At 53.3% G+C, this 19116-nt stretch overlaps 1 protein-coding gene across 1 annotated transcript; it reads left to right on the plus strand.

The window, feature by feature from the left end:
* The first annotated feature begins 5465 nt into the window (after nt 1–5465).
* SCNN1G (sodium channel epithelial 1 subunit gamma) lies at nt 5466–16008 on the plus strand. Its single transcript, XM_088153243.1, has 13 exons — nt 5466–5529; nt 6555–6887; nt 7028–7331; nt 7601–7794; nt 8266–8369; nt 11737–11900; nt 12193–12291; nt 12639–12756; nt 13084–13162; nt 13687–13744; nt 14245–14306; nt 14481–14556; nt 14943–16008. Exons 2-13 carry the CDS (start codon nt 6571–6573, stop codon nt 15324–15326), a joined length of 1959 nt encoding a protein of 652 aa, XP_088009369.1. The 5' UTR covers nt 5466–5529; nt 6555–6570; the 3' UTR covers nt 15327–16008.
* Nucleotides 16009–19116: the final 3108 nt, after the last annotated feature.

Below are 19116 nucleotides of genomic sequence, written 5' to 3' on the forward strand. Positions count from 1 at the left end.
CATTCCCAGTCCCTTCATTCTTTCTTCATAAGAGTTTCTAGACTCTGGTTACCTTCTTTGCCACTTGCTGAACTTGTTCCAGTTTGTCTGAATCACATCACTTTGGTGTCCAGAACTCTGACCAGCATGGAAGGGCAGTTATTACATTCCATGATCTGGAAACTAAACTTCTGTTAAAATTACATTGGCCTGTTCTGCAGCAACATGGCTAATTCATACCCAGTTTGCAATCAGCTAGAGAGCTCTGATTACATAGCATTTCTCAGAAGGGAGGTTAAGGTTATAACCCAAGTATACCAGTGAGTACCCTATTTTCAAATGAGACATGCACATACCTATGCATGCAGTTTAGGGTGGCTCCTGGTATGCAGCAGGCTGGAACCTCGCCTCTTTTGTGAAGAAAGGGCAGTCTGCATCTGATCTCTGTTTTGTTGACCATCATTCCAATCAGCACAAGAAGTAATTCTCACATTGTCTTTTCAATAGATTCTAGATTGATTTCCATCTGCCAAGACCCTTTGCAGAGATGGAAATAACTTTTGCAGCTCCCCAATAGCTAATAAGCACATCCACCCAAGGCGTTGGATAGGCATATGGAATAGTCAGCAGGACTGGCCACCTGAAATCTACATAGAAATGAATACTTTGATCTGGCTTATCCACCAAAACTATGGGTGAAGACCAAGGACTTATGGAAGACCTTACCATTTTTAATATGTCTTTCACTTCCTCCCTTATAAGCCATTATTTTGCCATTGGCCTTATATAACTGAGGCCTGAGGGACACATAGTTTTAATTAGTATTAATCTTGTCCCTGAACAGATCTGTCCTCCATGGCTTGTTGCAGAAGATCTCCTGATATTCTTCGCCACTTCCAGAAATCTTTCCTTATCTGCTGTTGAAAGGTTCTCTGCCCACTGGATCTGCTTAATTCCTCCTTTTTCTTTTGCTGACATCATCTAATCAGGACTTTCAAAATCTGCTTTAAATTGCACTAGTGTCAAAGTAACCAGCATTGAGTCTTCAACAAAGGACACCTTTCTCTTTTCCAATAGAGTTTTTTTAATGTGTTTAAAGGCAGCATGAAAGTCGATACATACATGAATAAACAAATTTAACTTTCCCATACAGCTTTTAATTTATTCAGTCTTTAAGGGAAGAACTACCATGGGATGGTATCAGTTCAAAACTCTTATCATTCCTGAGTTTTTTTAATATTCCTGAGAGCAGGCCAGATTTTGTTCAACTAATTTTACTTAAGACTTCTCTAAATTTTAGTGCATGCTGTATAACAGCTACTTTGTTCTCAGAGTTTTGCTCCTCAACTCTCTTTTACTGAAGAAAGTAATTGCATTATTTTCCTTCAAAGAAAGGGCTGAAACAGGAAAATTCTGGGGATGCCTGTGCGCTTCTCTACACAGGCAAACAGGATTTGCTGTCATTCTCCATCCCAATTCTCAGGATTCTCAGCCATCTACTGAATGTTTTAATAATGGACTTCAGGGTACCCTTGAGCCTTTCGGATAAACCACTGGGTGATGCCATAATATTTCCCTAAACTTTGCACGATACTTGCTTCATCTAGTTTGGGAGGAAGAAACAAAGGCAAAAATATGCTCAGCAATGTTTCTGCGGATTCTAGACAAGACCATGCCATTGTCTGGGGATCTCCAGTTGTGCCACTGCTAGAATATGTTTTCCACTTTTTCTGGCTGCTTTTCAAAAAGATTCAGTTCAGTCTGTGGGTATGGGAAGGTTGTAGTAATGCAATGTGTTTTCATTTTGTTCACTTGACAAAACTTGGCACCCTTGGTAATAACTCTTCACATCTTACAGGAGCAACTGCAAGGTGTGTGTCACGCATGAAAAGAGGCAAAGCTTCAGTTGCACTGCCAGCACCCCCATCTAACATTTTTGACCATACCCTGCAAACATCCCTAAGAAATTCCTGGACAAATCTCCATTTTATTTTGCTTTTGCCTTAATATCCAATACTATATAATAAGTTATTTACTTTACACAGCAAGCTACATATTTTCTATGTTTAGCAAGTATGATTAATTATTTCACTGATAGATAATTTTTCTCTTAGGTGGTCACCAGTTTCTATATAATGTATCATTTTCCCAATGAGGAAGTTCTCTTGAGGTTTCTACTGCCTCAGACTTTCTTCCTGCTGTTGTAATTTCTCTGATTTTTCCCAGAGAGAAATCTTCTTTTAACCCTCTTTTAAATGCAGAAGTCTCACACAGCTTAGGAACTGTTAAAGCATTTCAAATTCACAAGGAATGTACTTGTAGTTTTATCCCTACCCTCAGGTCAAGCTTATTGACCTCTATCACTTCCAACTGTATGTTTTTATGATTCTAAAATGGACCCAGTTCAATTCATTGTGTTCTTCTGCCCACTTCCATGGAAGTTGACATAACTGGGTGCCAAATATTGGCCTGCCTTAAGCTGAGTTTTAAATCTTTTCCTGAAGAAATCAGATCCCATTGGAAAACAGCCTCTTTGAATCTGTCTCAGCAATCATCTCAATCCTCAGGAAGGTTTCAGGGGAGTCTCCCTCATCAAGCTGAGATGCGTTCACACCCGCTCCATCTCTGAGTGCTCTTCCAGTCTCCTGTGTTGTTCTCCCCTTTTGCTGGATTTATGACTGACGTCTGCCCTAATCCTCCATGTTGCCCTTGTTCCTCTTGTGCTTGAAGGTTTCCTTCATTTTCACTCTCAAACTGCCTCTGGGCTTCCAGCATCTTTTTCCTTCCCCCAGGGCCCTGAAGCGCCCTTCCTCCTCCACGCTTCGCACCTTCTCCTCTGGACAGGGCAGCCCCCCCCACCCCTTGGCCATCTGGCCTTCCCCCTGGGCCTGGGGTTAGGTCCGGAGCTGGTCTGCCTCATGCACCAGGGTTTCTTCTGACCTTCAGCCCTCCTCCTCATGGTAGCAGCCATATTGTGCCTTTTAGTCACTTTTCCTCCTTTTCAAAATGTTTAAAACAACCATCTTTACTTTTCAGCTGTTAAAGATTTTCCCAGTTGACTTTTACATCAGAAACGTACGGCATTTTTTCCCTGAATAAGCTGTCTTCCTTGCAGCATTCCAATCCCTCTCGTTGCTGGGACAGCGGTCCTTGGCTGAGGATTGTTTGATTGGGAAGTCTTATTTATTTGTTAAACATATATCCCAGAGGCATACTTTTAGAGAAAGGTAAAAGTCCATGGGCCGGTTACTCTCTCTCAGCCCTAGAAAGAAGGCAGTGGTGGAAAACCACTTCTGAAATTCTTGCCAAGAAAGCTGCAGGGGCTCATCCAGGCAGTCACCAGAAATCAACACTCACTTGAAGGCGTGTGCGCATGCACACGCGCACACACACATGTCTATATAATCACTGCTGCCATCATTATTGAATATAATCAAAATTCTGTAGTCACTTTTCACGAGTTAGCACAGCTCCCCAGAGCCCAAGGACAAATCTTTAACAAATAAAACAAATATAATAGGTATTTGTAAAGAAATCTTTTCTTTTCCTGCTCCGTTTTCTAATATTTTCTATGGTATCTTTAGAAGGTTGTATATTTTTCTTCTCTTGTGAGAAAGTATTAGATTCCCACTGAACCAGCAGCTTAACTTTGCCATTCAAGGATTTCTTATAGTCCCAAAGGAGTTAATTGTTTCCTACCAAGAAAAGCCCCGGGGGCACCCGTGTCACAGCACAGCAGCCTTGGCCGGAAAAGACCCACCGCCAGGGGAAACGCGGGGGGGGGGGGGGGGGGAAGAAGTCTCATTTTCAGTGCTCCCCCCAACAGGCTGCTGATGCCTAACAATCCTCTCTCCTGGGAAGGCTGGTCCCTGCGGGAAACTCTGGGGCCCCTTTGGATCAGGTGGCACGCCAGCCTGGCTAAGCACCAAAGGATTTTAACGTTTCAGTGGATGTGAGGAAGGACACCGCTGTTAAAAGTGGGGTAAGCGATGCTAGTAGCATAGGAAGATCACCTGAAAGGGCAAGGGTGACATAGGCACGTGGGGCAGAACACTCCCCGTCTGGAATTTGAAGAATTTGATCCCTTGTGCATAACACGAGTAACATACATTACTAACATCTAACATGAAGGTTTGAATGTCAGAATACTACAGTATAATTCACTCTATATTAGGAGGTGCAATTCTTGTTAAGGAAAGCCATAGGCAAAATAACCTTTCCTTGCTGGGCTATGAGAAACACCCCCTTGGTGAAAGTCTTGATGGTGCTTTGTTTTACAGACCTGACTTAACTTTATGAAGTGGGTCCCCTCTAAGGAGGACATGTTTGTTGAGAAGAGGACTGAGCTTCGCCCAGAGCAATACTGGACAAACACCCTTCCTTTCCTGGCATGTTTGATTTCCACTAAATACACCAGTGTTTCTCAACCTCAGCAACTTGAAGATGGGTGGACCGGGGAATTCTGGGAGTTGAAGTCCACCCATCTTCAAGCTGCAGAGGTTGAGGAATGCTGAAATACACATTTCAACCACCAACCCAAGGGGTGGCTGCCAGGAAGCATAGACCCCTCTAAAGTGGCACTATCTGCTGTTAGGAGCTCTGAATAGACTGGGCAAGCTGTGGCAATCAGGATCAGGACCAAAGGCAATGTTTGTTTGGTTTGATGCACAAAACTGGTGTCCTATTGATACCAGGAGAAACCGATTTACTCCTAGGTCACTTCTGCAGAGTGAAGGACGGCAGGTTAAGTACACATATTCCATGAAGCCCTGCTCTGTTTAACACAACTGTCAAATCACTGCCACGGGCTGGGTTTACAGAATCGCAGAATTGCGGAGTTGGAAGGGACCCCATGGACCTTTTAGTCCAACCCTCTGCCATGTGCAGGAAAGCCAGCCATGAGAGGTGGTTGTCCAGCCTCTTAAGATCTCCCGGAGATGGAGACCCCACAACCTCCGTAGGTAGACTGTTCCATCAGGAACTTTCTTATATTTAAACGAAAACCAGGTAGCTGCAATTTATGCCCATTATTATAGCTGCGGAGAAGAGCTTCCCTTTGTGCACCTGAGCACCAATATCTCGTCTCCCCGAGTCTCCTTTTCTTCAGACCGAACATCCCCCTCTCTTCTGTCCATCCCAAACCAGCAGGTCCCCAAGCCTTGCATCCCAGAACTGCCTCAGCCCTCCCAGCAGCTGTCTGGGGCTGACTCCTGCTGGGCTCGCTGCCAAGGGCCAGGCCCGCTGCCCACACCGCGCCCCAGGGCTGCGCGCAGCTGCAGGCACCTCTCCAGCCCCTGAAGCGCCGTCGGGCAGGAGTCAGGCGCACAGCGCGGGGCCGGGTGGCACCGGCTGCTGCACCAACCGCCGCCGACAGGGGCCGCCTCAGGACAGCCGGTGCCCAGGAGGCAGCGTGGCCGGCGGGGCACCCACACGAGCTGGGCGGGGGCGCCGCCCGAGCCAAGAGAGGCGGGGCGGGGTGGGCCGGCGGCGGCGGCGGCGGCGGGCACAGCGCGGATTGCTCCGGAGGCTCCGGGCACGGCCGCCTCTCAGGTGAGACGCGGTGGTCGTCGGCGCGCTAGTGTCGTGCTGGGGGGCGAGCAGGCGTCCCGGGGGCACCGGGGAGTCCCGCTGCGGCGTGTTCCGGGGGAAGAGCCCTCTCCCAGCCGTTCGCCTCGGGCCCTTTCCTCGACGGCCGGCGGGGGCCCCGCGGCGTGGCCGGCGCTGCGCTGCCTCCAGCGCGGTCTCTGCCTTGGGACAGGGAAGGTGAGCTCTCGCCTGCCCCCTCCTTCCCTCGACGGCGTCGCGGGCTGACCGGGCTTCTGCGTAGCCTCCGTTGCTGCGGCTGCGCTTTCTTCCTCGTCCGCGAAGCCCCGCTGCCCCGTCGGAAGAAGTGTCCGGTCGCGTTAAGCTGCCCAGTCCTGGGCGCGCGGGAAGCAACCCTCTTCCCGGGAAGAGCGGGGCCACTTGCTCCTGAGTAGAGGTCCGGACCAGCATTGCCTGGCGCAGCGCACCCGCTGTCTTGGTTGGTTGATCCTTGGCCGGAAGGGTGGAAGGGCGCTCGCGAACTTCTTGCGCCTCCGAGCTTCTCCGCACTCGCTGCGGAGGGCCACCGGCTCTTGTGGAAGAACAGGGGAGGGCCCGGAGCCCACGACTAGGGCTTGCCTTCACTGCTCCAACTGAGGCAGCCAAGCGCCTTTAATTCACTGCATTTTGCTCTCCCTTTCCTTGGTGCCCTTCCCTCCCTCCTCCCTTCCCTCTCCCCTTCCGCCTCCTCCTCCCCCCTTTCACCCCAAAACCAGAAATGCACCTTGGAGCTAGGTGAGGCCGGGGAGTCCAGGAGCCTCCAAGCAGCAGCAGCCCCCCCATCCTCCAGTTGGAGGGAAAGAGATTTCCCCGCACTTGGACCCCTCCCTCTCCTGAAGCCAGTTGAGAAGCCTGGACAGAAACTGGAAGAGATTAGAGCGGGGGGGGGGGGGGGAGGAGACAAAGATTGATGGAATCATCCAAGGGGAGCTGCCATGGAGCCACAGACTCTCTTGATAACCTTCCCCTTCATTTTCCTTTGTCCTCCTCAGAGCAGTGACCACCAGCATGGCTCCTGCAGAGAAGATCAAGGCCAAGATCAAGAAGACACTGCCTGTGACTGGGCCCCAGGCCCCCACCCTGAAGGAGTTGATGCACTGGTACTGCATGAACACCAATACCCACGGCTGCCGGCGTATCGTCGTGTCTCGGGGACGTCTGCGCCGGTTCCTCTGGATCCTGCTGACATTGACGGCCGTAGGGCTGATCCTGTGGTACTGCGCCCAACTGGTCATGAACTACTACGTGGCCTCTGTCTCAGTCACGGTGCAGTTCCAGAAGCTCCCTTTCCCAGCCGTGACCATCTGCAACATCAACCCTTACAAGTAGGTGCTGAGGGCGCGGCAGGAGTTTTCAGCAGGTGACAGATAGGCACGGACGAGGACTGGAGGACAGGTGGAAGACAAAGGGGGGCGGGCATCTGCTTGCCACTGAACCTTTCCTCCAGCTCCTTTTCCTGCTGCAGGTACAGTGCCATAAAAGAGCACCTCGCAGAACTGGACAAGGAGACCATGGTGGCCCTGGAGACCTTATATAACTTCACGGGAGCAGAAGGCAAGCCACGGGAACGCCGTGATGCTGGCGGTCAGAGCCCTAAGAAGAGCAAGTTTCTCAGGCAGTTTCCCCTGGTGAAACTGGGCAACCCCCATCCCCAGCCCATTGTTAACGTCTCTGCAGGGTACAGGCGACGGACTGGGGCTGGCATCATCTCGGGCAGCTCCAGCATAGTGAATGTCAGAAGCCCCCAGGACATTGTGGGCTTTCGGCTGGTGAGTTCTTCCTTCGAGGAGGGCCAGACTCCCCCAGTTATGGCATTTGGACTTAGCGGCAAGGCTTGTGGTGAGGGAGAGGGTTTGATTTGAGGCGACGCTTCTGCAGAGGTGCCATGAGCAAGAGGTAGGGGGCTTCAAGACGCAAGGGGGCACTTCAGGGACACCCACAGCTCAGCTTCGAAAGGGGCCACAGCTTTCCCAGGCATGCTGATCTGCCGTGGCGTTCCTTCTCCGGACCTTCCCTCTGCCTGTTGTGTTCCTTCCAGTGTGACACCAACAACAAGAGTGACTGCACCGTTTATACGTTCAGTTCGGGTGTCAATGCCATCCAGGAGTGGTACAAGCTGCACTACATGAACATCATGGCTCAGATCGACGCGGAGGAGAAAGAGAGGATGAGCTATTCAGCGGAGGAGCTGCTGCTGAGTTGCTTCTTTGATGGGGACTCCTGTGATGCCAGGTCGGCCACTGGGCTCCGGGCAGAGGGGAAGCGAGAGCGGGCATGTGGGCCGGCTCCAGATTCCCCCAGCAGATAGGGGGAAGGGCAGGCTGGTCGCTGGCCACCTAAGTGGGGAGGGCCCGCTGACTGTGGGACTACATTCGCACTGCAAGCTTAGCCTGGATGCTGAACCTGTCTTCAAGACCTCAGCAGGGAAGCTGACCCAATGACCCAGATTTACTCCACCAACTAAGTGGCGGAAGAAAACTGACTGAGCTTGACATGTTGTGTTTGTAACTGACCCGGTTAAGTTCTCAGCCTTTAGCCTCAACTCTCCAGGAGGAGAGACAGCAACCCTATCGCAAAGCTGAATTCCTATTTTGGTTCATCAAATAAGTAGAAACATGATGTTTCTAAAAGACCTTATTTTGGTCTGGTGGGGAGTGTACATAATACTCCTAGTAAAATGTTTCCTATGATGGTCTCTCTCAGGAACTTCACTTCCTTCCACCATCCCCTCCATGGAAATTGCTACACCTTCAACAGTGGGCAAGATGGGAAGATCCTGAGCACGTCCACAGGAGGCAGTGAAAATGGTAAGAGGTCGCTCCCTCCAGGAAGCAGGGGCTGCGGAGAGGTTGATCACTAGAGGAAAGGAGAAAAGCAAGCCAGATTCTTGATTGGCACTAGTATATTGTCTGATTTGCTTCTCTGTTAATTTCTGCTTGGCTTCTGTCCTGTTTGCGTTTTTCCTTATTTCAGCACCTCCGTGTTTTCTGGCTTAGAGCCGCCTTCTGCGAGCCAAGGGCTCCAAGTTCCCCCCCCGACCCGCTTTTTATTTACATTGCCTTTCCAGGAGCAGTTAAGGTCCTGCTTTTGCACAGCGTGGCCTCCAATGCCCTGGGCTGGCCAGGCCCTATAAAGGCAGCCTCTCTGTCAGAACGCAGGTCGGAGATATCGGACTCGTGCTTCCCAGAGGAGGCACCCAAGCAGAAGCCTCCATCGCGCTCCCTGCCAGCTCCGCCTGGCAGCCCAGGGGCAGTGGAGCAGCTGAATTTGCTCGGGCTCGATGGGAGCGTCTTCACCGGCAGGAGTGAGGATCGGCTCCTTGGGAGTAGGAGGCTGGGGACACCCCCAGCGGTAGCAGGGCCACTGGGCCTCTGTTGGGCTCATCGCCAGTTGACACCTCAGCCTGTTTCTCTGAGACCACAGCCAGCCTGAGCCTTTGGAGCAACTGTGGTTTCTCCACACACACTCTCTGCAGTTCCATCGCTGGAAACCGACCACCTTATTGGATGACAAAAACATCTGTCTCACCCCTATAAGATCTTCTGCATATCAGGATTGTGACTGTTGTTGTTCCAGTATCCTTTTCACATCAAGTTGTCATCCCCATTGGTTGCACAACTGGCTGAGGCTCTATCCATCCCGAGGTCTGTTGCCTCTGTTTGGGACCATTGCTTGCCTGGTCGCCACTTCTGGGTGCTGATCGCCTGGTTATTACCCTACTAATCATGTCTCCCTCCTCACCATTATCACTGCCGCAACTAAGTAACCTCACCACCATTCCCTAACTATTGATATCTAGGAGCTGCTCCTCATCTGGATTTGCTGTTCATATAAGCCCATTTAACAACATCCCTTCTGAAAGATGATGCTGAAAAATAGAGAAATTGTGGTCTAGGCTCACCTCAGTTGCTGTCCTAGGGTGGGCCTTGATGCTCCTTTTGAGTTCTGGTCCTTCAGTTCGAAATCCTTGCTCTGCTGCAGGTGCCTCCTGCCAGCTACTTGGCCTATTTTTCATCTGGCAATGCATCTTTAGTTCTAAGCTGCATCCTTGGTTCCACCTTCCTCACACTGTGCCACCCAAGGCGTTTTTGAGCAGCTTCATTTATTTTATAAGTCTTCCAGGAGCATCTCCACTATCAGTTTCCTGGGATTCCCAGCAGCCAGCAGTTCCTGTCTAGATTTTATACCTGCATCTCTCTCTGCTCCTTCCATTGTTGCTGTTCCTCTTCTTCAGGAACTGACAATCAAGTTTCCAATCTTGAATCTTCTTCCTCCATTTTGTCTCGTGATGCCAACATTGGCAACCAAACCCCAGGGTCTCCTGCAGAGGATGCAAAGGCATTCACTGGCCCAATCCTCCAAATGAGTGAGTTAGTGGAGACTAGAGGTACAAAACCTTGAAATTACTCCATATGAATTAAAGTGAACAGCAACAGCTTAGCCATGCATGAGGGTAGCTAGCCATGTTTCTATCGCCTATTAACAATGTTTGCTGTTGGAGACAAAAGACATCTTTTGAACCTGTGATCCAATTTCCTACTCAAAATAGCAGCAGGTTCTTTCCTCATATGATTGAGGGAACATACAGTCGATGACTACTGTAGTCAATGACAAGGGATTGTTCAGTGAAGCCCAACAGTACTACTGATTGGGAGAAAAAGCGCTGGAATACTTGCTCAATGAATAGGAAGCACAGTCATTGACATTCAAGGCTTAGCTGCTCTTTTCCTCGGTTCTCACTTCAGGAGTTCCTCAACATGTGGCAGAACATTATCTCTGATCAGTAGATGGCTACTATTATCTTGGCTTGTTTCATAATAAAATCAGTGTCCCTTTCTCTAGAAAGAGTTTGTTACCATCCAACCATCTCTCTTAGAGGAGTTATTCTCAGCACACATCTACACAGGACACTGATATTCCTGCTGATTTAGTCCAAGAGAAGGAGTTTACTCAGGGCACTACCATCTATCACACTAGAGGGTTTTCTGCCCTGTCCTGGATCTTCAGGATTTGAACACTGGCAAGCCTGGGGAATGCAAAATAATGACTCCTAGCAATGTTTTCCTCTTGCTCCACTGAGGAGAGTGATTCATCTCCATAGATCTGAAGGACACCCACTTCAACCTCTCAGCTTCCTAATGAGATTCTTGGCATTGGGCCTCTAGATTGCTCTCCTGTGAGGTGCCACAGAATTTGGCCCTTCCCTTCTGTATGAAGCCACTGGGAAAAGTCATCCATTGACAAGTGAGATGACATCATTATGTGGAAGATACCCAACTGTGTATCTTCACCCACACTGGACAGGAAGCTGAATCCTAACAAGACTATGGTTCAAGAGGCTGGTAGTCCATCTTTAGCTTTGGATGGTGTTGCAGTCTCTGAATGGATCCGGCTTGCATCTTGAGGATCCTGGGCTCACGGATGCTGCTTGAACAGCAGGCAAAGACTGTGTCCAGGAGGGCCTTTGCAAAATGACATCTTGTGTGCTACTTGTCATTCCTGGATCAGAAGGCATTATGCATCACCACTTGTGCCCTCATCAGCTCACGTTTGGACTACTGTAATTCTACCTGGGGCTGACCTTGAAAGCCATTTAGAAGCTTCAGCCAGGACAGCATGCAATAGGCCGGGTACTTATGTAACCCTGCTATTATGGAAGCTGCATTGATTGTCAGGTAGCTTCCAGGTGCCATTCAAGATGCTGGTTGTCACTGTTAAAGCCCTGTGTGGCTCAGGGCCTGAATATCAGACTGCCTTGTCCAGGTTGAGTGGGCCCATCCAGGGAGGGTAGCTGAAATCAAAGTATTTCCCCTGACTTTGCTGTAGCAGTAGGAAGCATTGTGGAACCTTTGCCCTGGACTGAAGCTTTCTCCTTGGGGTTAAACGGCTGATGGCGTCTCATCACAGGCTAACAGATCTGGGCTGAAAAAATATGGATGATCAATAGATAGCAGCAATTGGTAGCAATCAAAACTTTAATTTGATTGTATGCCTGGTAGATTTTGGGGGGGGGGGTAACTTTTTTTGTAGGCAGCCTCATATGCTGGGAGAAGGCCAAGGTGTTCCCATATTGTGGAGCTCAGCCCCACCAACCTGGCCAGGGGGCCTCCAGGGCTGCTTGGTCCTGCTCCTTCTGCCAGCAGGGCCTCGAGTTGCTCCCTCTTCTCTGCCCAGGACTTCAGGTGATCCTGTACATAGAGGAAGCAGACTACAACCCCTTCTTGGTGACATCCACGGGAGCCAAGATTGTGATCCACGATCAAGATGAATACCCCTTCATTGAGGACATTGGCACCGAGATTGAGACAGCCACAGCCACCTCCATTGGAATGCACTTTGTGAGTACCACCGTCTCGAGGTCTCTGTGCCCAGGAAGCAGGGGCTAGAGGCGCTTTGGGAAATGCGGGTTTTCAGCACATTCTTTGCCCTGCTCTGCCATGGTCAAAGCTAAACAAAGTGACAAAGCTGCATCTTTTGTGCAGTCTGTTCTGCCTCTGCAGGTCAGAAAGAGGCCTTCCTTGAGCAGTGGATCAGTTGGGAGAAGGGGTGTTCACCTTGGGGCTCCAAAGCCCCCTTCCCTGGGTTCTCCCAGTCATCTCCCCAACAGAACTCTTCTTTGCCACACTGCAGACCATGTCGCATCGCCTCAGCCAGCCATACAGCAATTGCACGGAGGATGGAGCCGATGTTCCTGTGGAGAACCTCTACAACAAAACCTATGCTCTGCAGGTGAGCCCATCCTGACCCACCCAGCCTGTGGCCTTCCGTGCAGGCTGGCTTTGAAGGGGGAGACGTCAGAGCTGGCCCAGATTCAGCAAGTCCCCTGCCGCCACCCCTTTGCAGCAATTCAGCAAACTTAGGCTGACTTCTTTGGGGATCTCCATGGCCAGCCCAGGGGTAACTGCAACCTGCTTCAGCAGCTGCAGAGCCCACTGATGCTCAACACAATGAAGCGGGCTGTGCCTCAAGCCCCCCATGGGCCCCCCTCCCGCGGCTCCTAGGGATTACGAGGAAGAAGGCCACTGTGCGGGTCTCTTGCCCTGTGGTTTCACCAGCATTTGATTCCCCCGGTGCAGATCTGCCTGCATTCCTGCTTCCAGAATTCGATGGTGAAAACCTGCGGGTGTGCCCAGTACGCTCAGCCCCTGCCTGCCGGAGCCGAATTCTGCAACTATAAGAAATTCCCCAACTGGAGTAAGTCCCTCTGGGAGGTTCGTGGGTCCCTCGCAAGCAGGCACGAAGCCCCTCGAAAGTGGCGACCAGGACAGGCTCTTCCTGCTTCCCGAGGGCTGCCCCTGGCCCACCCCCATCTGCCTCTCCTTCCCCTCCCAAGATTTGGAAAGCAGGCCCCAAGAGACCCCTGCCTTCTCTGAGGCAGCAGGGACAATTGGCGCTGCCCCGGGTCTCTCCCTGCCCGCTCTCGGGCTCCCTCCGATATGCTTTCTCCTCCTGGCTCCTGGTGAAGTGTAGGCCCCCTCCCACTCTCCGTCCCCCATCACGCTCCTCCCTGTTCCCCTGCAGTGTACTGCTACTACAAGCTGCACGAACAGTTTGTGAAAGAGCAGCTGGGCTGCCAGCAAATCTGCAGGGAAGCTTGTAGGTAAGTCCTTGCGGGAGGCCGCTGCGGCCCAGGCCCCCCCACGCACAGGCGCATGTGTGCAAAGCTGGCTCCGCCGCATCTGTTCTCTCCTAGGGAAGAGGCAGAGCCCCCCCCCCATTCTCCCTTTGTGGCCCTTGCTCAGGCCAACAGCTCTTTCATTGTTCATCGGCAGCCTCGTGGGGGTCCCCCAGGGATCGACGGTTTTGCCCCAGTCCGATGCTTCCAAGGCCAAAGCCCAAAGGGCTACTGGGCTGTCATCCTTCCCCTCCGACTCTAGGTTGGAGTATTCAGATCCAGTGGAGCCCCCGGGCTTATGCCTGAGGCAGGGCCTGATCCAGCAGTAGAAATCCCCCTTCATGTCAGGATGAGAATCCTTACCAACATAAACAGTCGCTTCTGAGCCAGATGGTTGCAGTTAGCATGGAGTTTATGTGTAAAAAATGGGGTGGGGGGTGCCATCCTGGATCTGGAGCTTCCCCTCCTGTCCTTGCTCCCAGCTACTCACCCGCGGTCTCTCTCCATAGGTTGAAAGAGTGGACCCTCACCACCAGCCTGGCCCAGTGGCCTTCCAGCGTGTCCGAGGCAAGTTCTGCTCGGTTGAGGGATCCCCGCCAGGCACTGGCCTCGGCTCAAGATTTATTTGGCACGCCAGGTCTTGCCGGGCCCAGCCCAGTTGGCTTTTAACCAGGGTCAAGTGGGTGCAATCAAGAGGGCTTGCGCCTGCCCAGAACCCACGCCAGGCCCCCTTCTCTGCCAGAAGCACAGAGAACGAAGGTTCTTGTGTCACCATCTTCCTAGCCTCCCCTCTGAAGAGAGGAAGCAACCAGTGGAAATCTAGGTTGGAGCCTCCCTGGACAGATGGGGAGCGGGGTTGTTACCCAGCTTCATTGTCCACACCCGGGGGGTTGAACATTATGAGGAGGCCAACTTGGAGTTCCTGGGGGAAGGGTACACTCACTGCCTCTGAAAGGGTTCAGACAACACAGTAAGGGGGTATTGAGAATGACAAAGTCTGGGGATGGGGAATCCATGCAAACACATTACGCTAACCCTCCCTCTGCCCTTCTCCTCCTCCTTGAAAGGAGTGGATCCTTCGAGTTCTGTCTTGGGACAAATGGAAAAACAGCAACAAGATGTTAAACAAGTAAGTTTTCTGCTGCCTCTCCAACTATCAGAAGCCTTCAACCTTTGGGCTGGCTACCGGAAGGGCCATTCCTGTAGCCGGGCCCCTCGTGGCTGGCCCTTGTACTGTTCTCCAGTCCTCATCTTCCTTCCTCCCTCCCTCCCTCCCTCCCTCCCTCCTTCCCTCCCTCCCCAGGACAGACCTGGCAAATCTCGTGGTGTTCTACAAAGATCTGAATGAGAGGTTCATCACCGAAAATCCAGCCAACAATGTAAGTTTCCCCTTTGACTAAGTTCTGGGCCACTGCGTTTTGAAGGACCCAAATCCCCCCAGAACCTGGATCCCTTGGAGAACTGATGCCCAGACCCCCACCCCTTCCGGCTGGCCTTTCTTGAAAGAGGCAGGGGAGGGCATCGTTTTTGGATTGTGCCCAGTGCAGTGCAATCTAGGGTGCCCCCCCTCAAACTGGCCTCCCTTCCCTCTGACCAACGTGCATCTTCTAGCTGTGGGGAGTGGGACCAGGACCAGGTGTCTTGGCACCACCTGGACCGTCTTCACAGAGTTAGGGGCAAGTTTGTCCCTGCTTTCTCAGCCAGGACCTTAGCAGTCCCCCCTCCGGTGGCCATGGGGCATGACACTCCCATCCCTCCATCCCAGATTGTTCTCCTCCTGTCTAACTTCGGGGGCCAGCTGGGCCTGTGGATGAGTTGCTCGGTGGTCTGTGTCATCGAGATCGTGGAGGTCTTCTTCCTCGACACGCTCTGCATCGTCCTGCGCCAGCAGTGGCAGAAGGCCAAAAGGTGGTGGAAGGGGCAGCCGGGTGAGCAAGACCAGGAAGGGGCCGATGGGCTCCCCCCAAGCAGTGCAGATCAAGGATACCACAACTCCGCCTGCTCCCCAGATGATGATGACCCGCCCACCTTCAACACAGCCATGCGGCTGCCGCCACCCCAAACTCCCCCACCCAACTACAACACCCTGCAGCACATCAGCCCCTTTCCTGAGCAGCTGGCGGACACCCTGGAGGTCAGGGCCCAGTGAGGCCATCGGTCTCCGCGGAAAGCACCGGGATGTGCAGACAGCTGGAGGCTGGAGCCACGCACCAGCAGCACGGCAGCTCTCTGCGCAAGAGACTCGGTACTTTGCGCGCTCTGCCCCTGTGGGGGCCGAGCCAGACCGGCGGGACACCTGCTGTTACCATGCTTCAGGATGGCAGACGGGGCCCTTGGGCGAGGCGGCGTCCAGGCCGTGGCCTTGAGCCCTGGACAGGAGCTGCCTCTCCCTCAGCTGGGAAGCCTCCCTGGCTGTTGAGCTGCACCATCACGGCTGGTCCAGGAGACCTCCGGGCACCTCGGGGCGGGGGGAGCCGAGGTGGAAGCATCTAAGCTGGCTCATGGCGGGGAGGCCAGCTTCCTGAGCAGGAGGAGCAGTGGCTGACCTTAAGACCGCCGCCTGACCGGCTACCTTTCACCTACTCTGGAAGCCCTGCGAATGCCGGCTGCATTCAGAAGGGGGAGATTTCCTGCCCCCTCCCTGGAAGGCCGTTTCCTGCAGCTGCAGCAGCAGCAGCCCCCAAGCCCTGGGGCGGTCTGGAAGATGCCCAGCGACAAGCCAGAGGGAGGGAACAGGCCGGCTCGTGCACAGCAGACAGCGAGTGCCTTAACGCAGCCGTGGAGAAGGGAAGGGAGGGCCAAAGCAGCTTAATAAACTTGTCCTTGAAGGAGCAGCCTGCGTCCCTCTCTGCTCCCTCCGTGGGGAATTGGGTTGGGCCGGAGGGAAGGATTTTGCACCACCTTCAGGACCCCAACAGGTGCCTCCCCTCAGCCAGAGCTCATTCTTGCACCAGCCAAGGCTGCTGTGGGGTTCAGCCTTCCCAAAGGGTGCTCTTGGGCAAACGGCGCTTTCTCTCACATCCAAAAGGGCTTCTCCCGTGTGCAGAGCTATCGGTGCTATGGCTTTAGATCTTGTTTGTGGTCGTGGAGACAAGCAACAGTGTCATGGCTGGGAAGGGCGGGGGCCAGGCAAGAGGGGAGTCTGCCCCCCCGGTGGTCAACAGCTCCCTGATCAGGTGTTTTAACGCGCCTTGCAGGAGCTACCAGGGCTGGCCACCCATTTCTGCCTGCCCCCCGCACTGAAAGGAGCCACCTCAAGCTCGCTGCCTCCCCTCTCAGTCAAAAGAGCTGCACCTCTCATGAGGAATCACTCCCACACACACCCACAGCAGCACCCTTGGCAAACCACAAAGACTCAGAAGGACAGCGCATGCACAATGATGCAACTTCGCAAATGCCACAATTATGTATTTACATCAGGACATCTGATGTAAGTTCACAGGTCATGGCCTTTGCAAGATCTGTCATTGCACCATCATCCTCTGCCCCCTTGTCCCCCTGCAGATGCTCATCCCCCTCCCACAGATCTATTCTACCAGAGACAGCCATTAGCTCTGAAAGCTTCATCCACTGGTAACCGCTCAAGGTCAGATTTCCACATAAATTCTGCTCAGGGCTGCCAATGGATTCAGAATTCAGTTTAATGCCCTCTGGATCAAGTTGGCCAGGTGCGAGGTCTTACAGTCACATTCCTCCCATTCATTGCTCTCTGAGTTAATCCGTTTTCTGAGTCTGCACAAGGTACTGAACTATCACGCAACCAAGAAGGCTGCTAAGCTGCCAAAACCAGAAAGGAGCCAAACGTTGAATGGTCAGCTGTATTGTGTGAATACCCCACTCCATGGCACTTGTCATGGATTGGAGAGGTGTCTTCTGGAGGCAACCAGCTGCGCTACACGAAAGGCAAAGGCTGCCATCTTGAAGGAGGTGACTGTGCCCGACTTTCACCAATGGGTCAGGCCATGTGCCCAAGCCAGAAAGAGCGGTGTCTTGTCTGGAGGCCAGTTTCTCCTTCCTGAGCAGGAAGGAGGGCATGGTTGGCCTGGCCACTCCCCCAGGGCCACCCCAGCTGCCAGCAGCCGCCCATGTGGCAAGGACTCATGGGAAACAGCCTCAGGGGCTCCCCCACCCAGGGAAAGGGGCTCTCCTTCCTGCTGCCAGCAAGGAATTAAGGGACTAAGTGAAGGCTTCTGCTGGTCCCCGTTTGCTCAGCTGAGATTCTGCCCCATGTGGGAAGCAGGAGACCCTGCCTGGGCAGAAGGAGCCCAAGCACAACATCAAGAAGGGCAGCCCTTGGCATTTGCTGATTCCTCCCCCATACCCCCCCATACAACGCCTGTAAATCACAGACAGGCCCCTGCAGCACAGACCGCCCAAACGCCAGGCCCAGACAGAGAGGGCTGATGGGCAGGGCACCACCCAACCCATGGGGCATCTGAGAGCCTTTCTCAGTGTGGGCTGCCTGGCAGGCATCAGCTGGGTGTTGAAGAGTAAACAGTGTTTCAGGTTTTAAGAGCTGTTTGGTCCTCATCGTGATTGTTGGTTGCTTCAGGTGGGTTCTTCCCTGGTTCTTGTCTTCCTAATTTCCAGTCACTCCAGGGGTTCAGATGCCTGAGAGCCTGCTGAGAGGCAGAGCTGTGCACCCCAAAGTCGTGCTCTGGGGGTGAGGGCATGAAGAGGTGTGGGGTGGGAGAAAGAGGAAATGCTTGAAGACTTTCTGGGCAGAGTTCCACTCAGACGCACATCCCTATTTGCGGCCAGGGGAAAGAGAGCTCCTGGGGGCCCCCTCGAGAAAGGAGGCCCGGCCTTGGGCAGACAAAGGGCTCAGGGCCACGGGGAGAAGAACCCGCATCAGAGTTCACCTGGGAGGAGGCAGGGCGACTTGCCTCGGGATGACGCTTCCCAGACGGAGCGCACCCAGGAGGGGAGGCCATTGGGGCAGAGGAAGACAGGGCTGCCTGAGGCAAGAGCTAGCCAGGCAAGAACCTCCAGGGCTCCTGTCCTCCTCCTCCTCCTCCTCCTCCTCCGTGGGGCTTCTCCCCAGCTCTGCTTCTCCTGCTAAGCAGCCACCCAGCCAGAGAAGGCAGCGGGGCTGCCCTAGAGTCTCCCGGCTCTGGGCTCCTTCCCCTCTGAACTCTGAGGAGCAGCAGGCTTGCAGGGGCCCCTGGAGCTCTCTGGGGACCAAGAGGAGCACTCTGCTGTGGCCTGCAAAAAGAGGAGCCGAGCAAGTTCGACCAGCACAGGCAATGACCTCAGGGTGGGTTTCCCCCTGGCAGAAGCATGGCCTGGAGCTGACTGCCACGGAGCAGTTTCTGGACAAAAGGTCCACTCCTCCCAGGACAGAGGGGAATGTCCCGCAGACACTTCCTCCTAGCTGCAGCAAAGGTAACCTGGGTGCTCATCTCTGTGCTGGCCATTTTGAGAAATCCTTGGGGACGTGATTCAGCCCTAAGTGCCACTGTTCTCTGCAGGGATTGCCTTCAAAGGCTCGGCTGGCTGAGAACAGGGCAGGGAAACCAAGCAGTGGGGATGACAAGGAAGGCTCTTTGATGGTATAAAGAATTGGCGGGGGGGGGGCAGGGAGCTGAAGGCGGCCCAGAAAACTGGAGGCAGGAAGAAAGAAGCAGTGCCACTTTCGCAATCTGCTGGTAGAGCGGCAGGGTGAGGCCATCCTGGCTCTCCCACAGGCCTTGCAGCAATCTTACACAAGACGACCTGCCTGGGTTTGCCAGTCAGATACCGGGCGGTGGTTCCTGGGAAAGGCGGTGGCCACCCTCGCCTGCAAGGACCACCTGGGCCAGAGAAAGGACAGAGTGCCCTCCTCCTCTGGGGGCTCAAATAACCTGACCAGAGTCAGGCCCCTTGGACAAAGCTGAACCTGGGGGCAGGGGCTGACCTTCTGAATTCACGCAGCTGACCCCAGCTTCCTTGGAGGAGGC

This window comes from Python bivittatus, unplaced genomic scaffold (assembly GCF_059951505.1).
Source record: "Python bivittatus isolate LINGU-HERP-01145 unplaced genomic scaffold, Pbiv_v1 ctg000030_np1212, whole genome shotgun sequence".
Lineage (NCBI taxonomy): Eukaryota > Metazoa > Chordata > Lepidosauria > Squamata > Pythonidae > Python > Python bivittatus.

Bases quoted from the DNA above. Each gene is read 5' to 3' on its own strand.
- SCNN1G (XM_088153243.1), top strand. From the start codon at position 6,571: ATGGCTCCTGCAGAGAAGATCAAGGCCAAGATCAAGAAGACACTGCCT. The intron at 11,901-12,192 runs GTGAGTACCACC...GCCACACTGCAG, and splicing joins CCTCCATTGGAATGCACTTT to ACCATGTCGCATCGCCTCAG. The intron at 12,757-13,083 runs GTAAGTCCCTCT...GTTCCCCTGCAG, and splicing joins TAAGAAATTCCCCAACTGGA to TGTACTGCTACTACAAGCTG.